Source organism: Gossypium raimondii, chromosome 5, assembly GCF_025698545.1.
Source record: "Gossypium raimondii isolate GPD5lz chromosome 5, ASM2569854v1, whole genome shotgun sequence".
NCBI lineage: Eukaryota > Viridiplantae > Streptophyta > Magnoliopsida > Malvales > Malvaceae > Gossypium > Gossypium raimondii.
Genome location: NC_068569.1, coordinates 31286265 through 31288376, shown reverse-complemented (window position 1 = coordinate 31288376; position 2112 = coordinate 31286265). Strand labels below are relative to the sequence as shown.

Sequence of the window (2112 nt, the reverse complement as noted above, 5' to 3'; positions counted from 1 at the left end):
TTCTTCCTGAAGCTTTCAAACTTGCTAAGTGGCAATGGTTTGGTGAGGATATCGCAACTTGATTTTCGATTACTGATAACAAAGAGATACATCACCATTTTTTGCACTTCTCGTACAAAGAACAGTTTGATGTTAAAGTGCTTAGTCTTGCCATGAAACACTTTGGATTGTTAGAGATTGCAATAGCGACTTGGTTATCAAGAAAGATCTACGTGCTTTGCTTACGCTCTAGATTCAAATCGTTAGGATCTTCCTTAACGAGAGCTTGATTCTGATGGTATCGTCGCGACAACAAATTCTACTTCAGCAGTGGATTGAGCTACAATTTCTTGCTTCTTCGAGCTCCAAGAAAACATCCCTGATCCAAGACAATAACAATAACCAGAAGTACTCATGTCATCACTTGAACCACCCCAATCACTGTCAGAGAAACCAATTAACTTGAACTCTCTATGCTTCAAGAACTTAACTCTATAGTTCCAAGTTCCCTTGATGTATCTGATGACTCTCTTTGCACCCCTCATGTGAGTCTCATTCAAACAATGCATGAATTTGGATAGAATGCTTATTACATTTAGAATGTCAGGTCTGGTAGCTGTCAAATGCATTAGGCATCTTATCAAGCTTCTGAATTCAGCTTCATCAATTTTGGCAGCTCCATCGTCTTTGACCAGCTTCTCCTTTTGATTCATAGGAGTGCTCATTGCCTTGCAATCTTCCATCTGAAACTTCTTAAGTATTTTTTTTTGCATAATTCTTTTGACAAATGAACACTTCATCTTGAATTTGTTTAATTTCCATTCCAAGAAAGTAAGTCATTAAGTGAAGGTCTGTCATCTCAAAGATCTTCTTCATCTCCAACTTGAACTGATCAATCTAATCCAAATTACTCCCAGTAACTAACAAATCATCTGCATAAAGAGAGATGACTAAAATCTTTGTACCTTCATGTTTGACATATAGAGTGAGCTTAGAGTAACTTTTTTTAAAGCCGAGACCAACCAAATGATAATCAATTCTACTATACCAGGCTCGTGGAGCTTGTTTTAGCCCATACAATGCCTTCTTCAGCAAGTACACTTTGTCTTCATTTTCTTTGTCCATAAAGCGTTTAGGTTGTTCAACAAAAATTTCTTCTTGTAAAAAGCCATTGAGGAATGCTGATTTGACGTCCAACTGAAACACTTTCCAGTTTTTTTGAGCAGTAAGAGTGAGAAGCAATCTGATTGTGTCAAGCCTAGCAACCGGTGCAAACGTGTCTGAATAATCAAATCCAAACACTTAATCATATCCTTTGACTACTAGCCTTGCTTTGAACTTATTGACTGAGCCATCAGGATTTAGCTTAGTCCTGAACACCCATCTCACTCCAATTATTTTTCTGTCAAGAGGTCTATCAACCAGCTCCCAAGTTCTATTTTTCTCAATCATTGAGAGCTTCTCCTTCATTGTAGCCATCCAATGTCGACTGTTTTTTGCATCATGGCACCCTACAGGCTCACAAATAGCCACATTACATCTCTGGTATATATCAGAGAGCAGCTTTGTACCTCTAACAGGTGTATGATCTGTTAGCGCATCCTACCATTCCTCATCTTCAAGTTCCTTTAGCATGCCGACTGTGGTCAAGTGTTTTGGCACACTTGAAGTCTGATTTGCCTTTTTTGAGTCTTCCCAATTCCACTGCTCATCTTCTACAAAGTGAACATCTTTGCTCACAATAATGCGACCAGTTTGTGGTTGAAACACTCTATAAGCCTTGGAAACAGTACTGTAGCCAATAAAAATACCAGCTGCTGCCTTCTTGTCAAGCTTATCACGCTTGATTTGTGGAATGTAAGTGAAACATAGATAGCCAAACACTTTAAGAAATTTTAGAGATGGTTTATATCCATACCAAGCTTCAAATGGCGTCTGATCTTTCACAGCCTTTGTTGGAATCTGATTTTGCAAAAACACAGCAGTGTTTGCTGCTTCTACCAAAAAACTCTTTGGAAGATTCTTCTCATGAAGCATGCAACCAGTCATCTCCATTATGAATCTATTTCTCCTCTCACTGACTCCATTTTGTTGTGGAGTGTACGGTGCTGTTAATTGATGCTTGATTCCAGC

At 38.6% G+C, this 2112-nt stretch overlaps 1 protein-coding gene across 1 annotated transcript; it reads right to left on the bottom strand.

Moving 5' to 3' along the window:
- Nucleotides 1–254: 254 nt before the first annotated feature.
- LOC128041033 (secreted RxLR effector protein 161-like) lies at nt 255–722 on the bottom strand. The gene has a single exon (XM_052630323.1). It carries the CDS (start codon nt 720–722, stop codon nt 255–257), a length of 468 nt encoding a protein of 155 aa, XP_052486283.1.
- Nucleotides 723–2112: the final 1390 nt, after the last annotated feature.

Excerpts from the sequence above, each read along its gene's own strand:
- LOC128041033 (XM_052630323.1), bottom strand. The coding sequence starts at position 722 with ATGGAAGATTGCAAGGCAATGAGCACTCCTATGAATCAAAAGGAGAAG.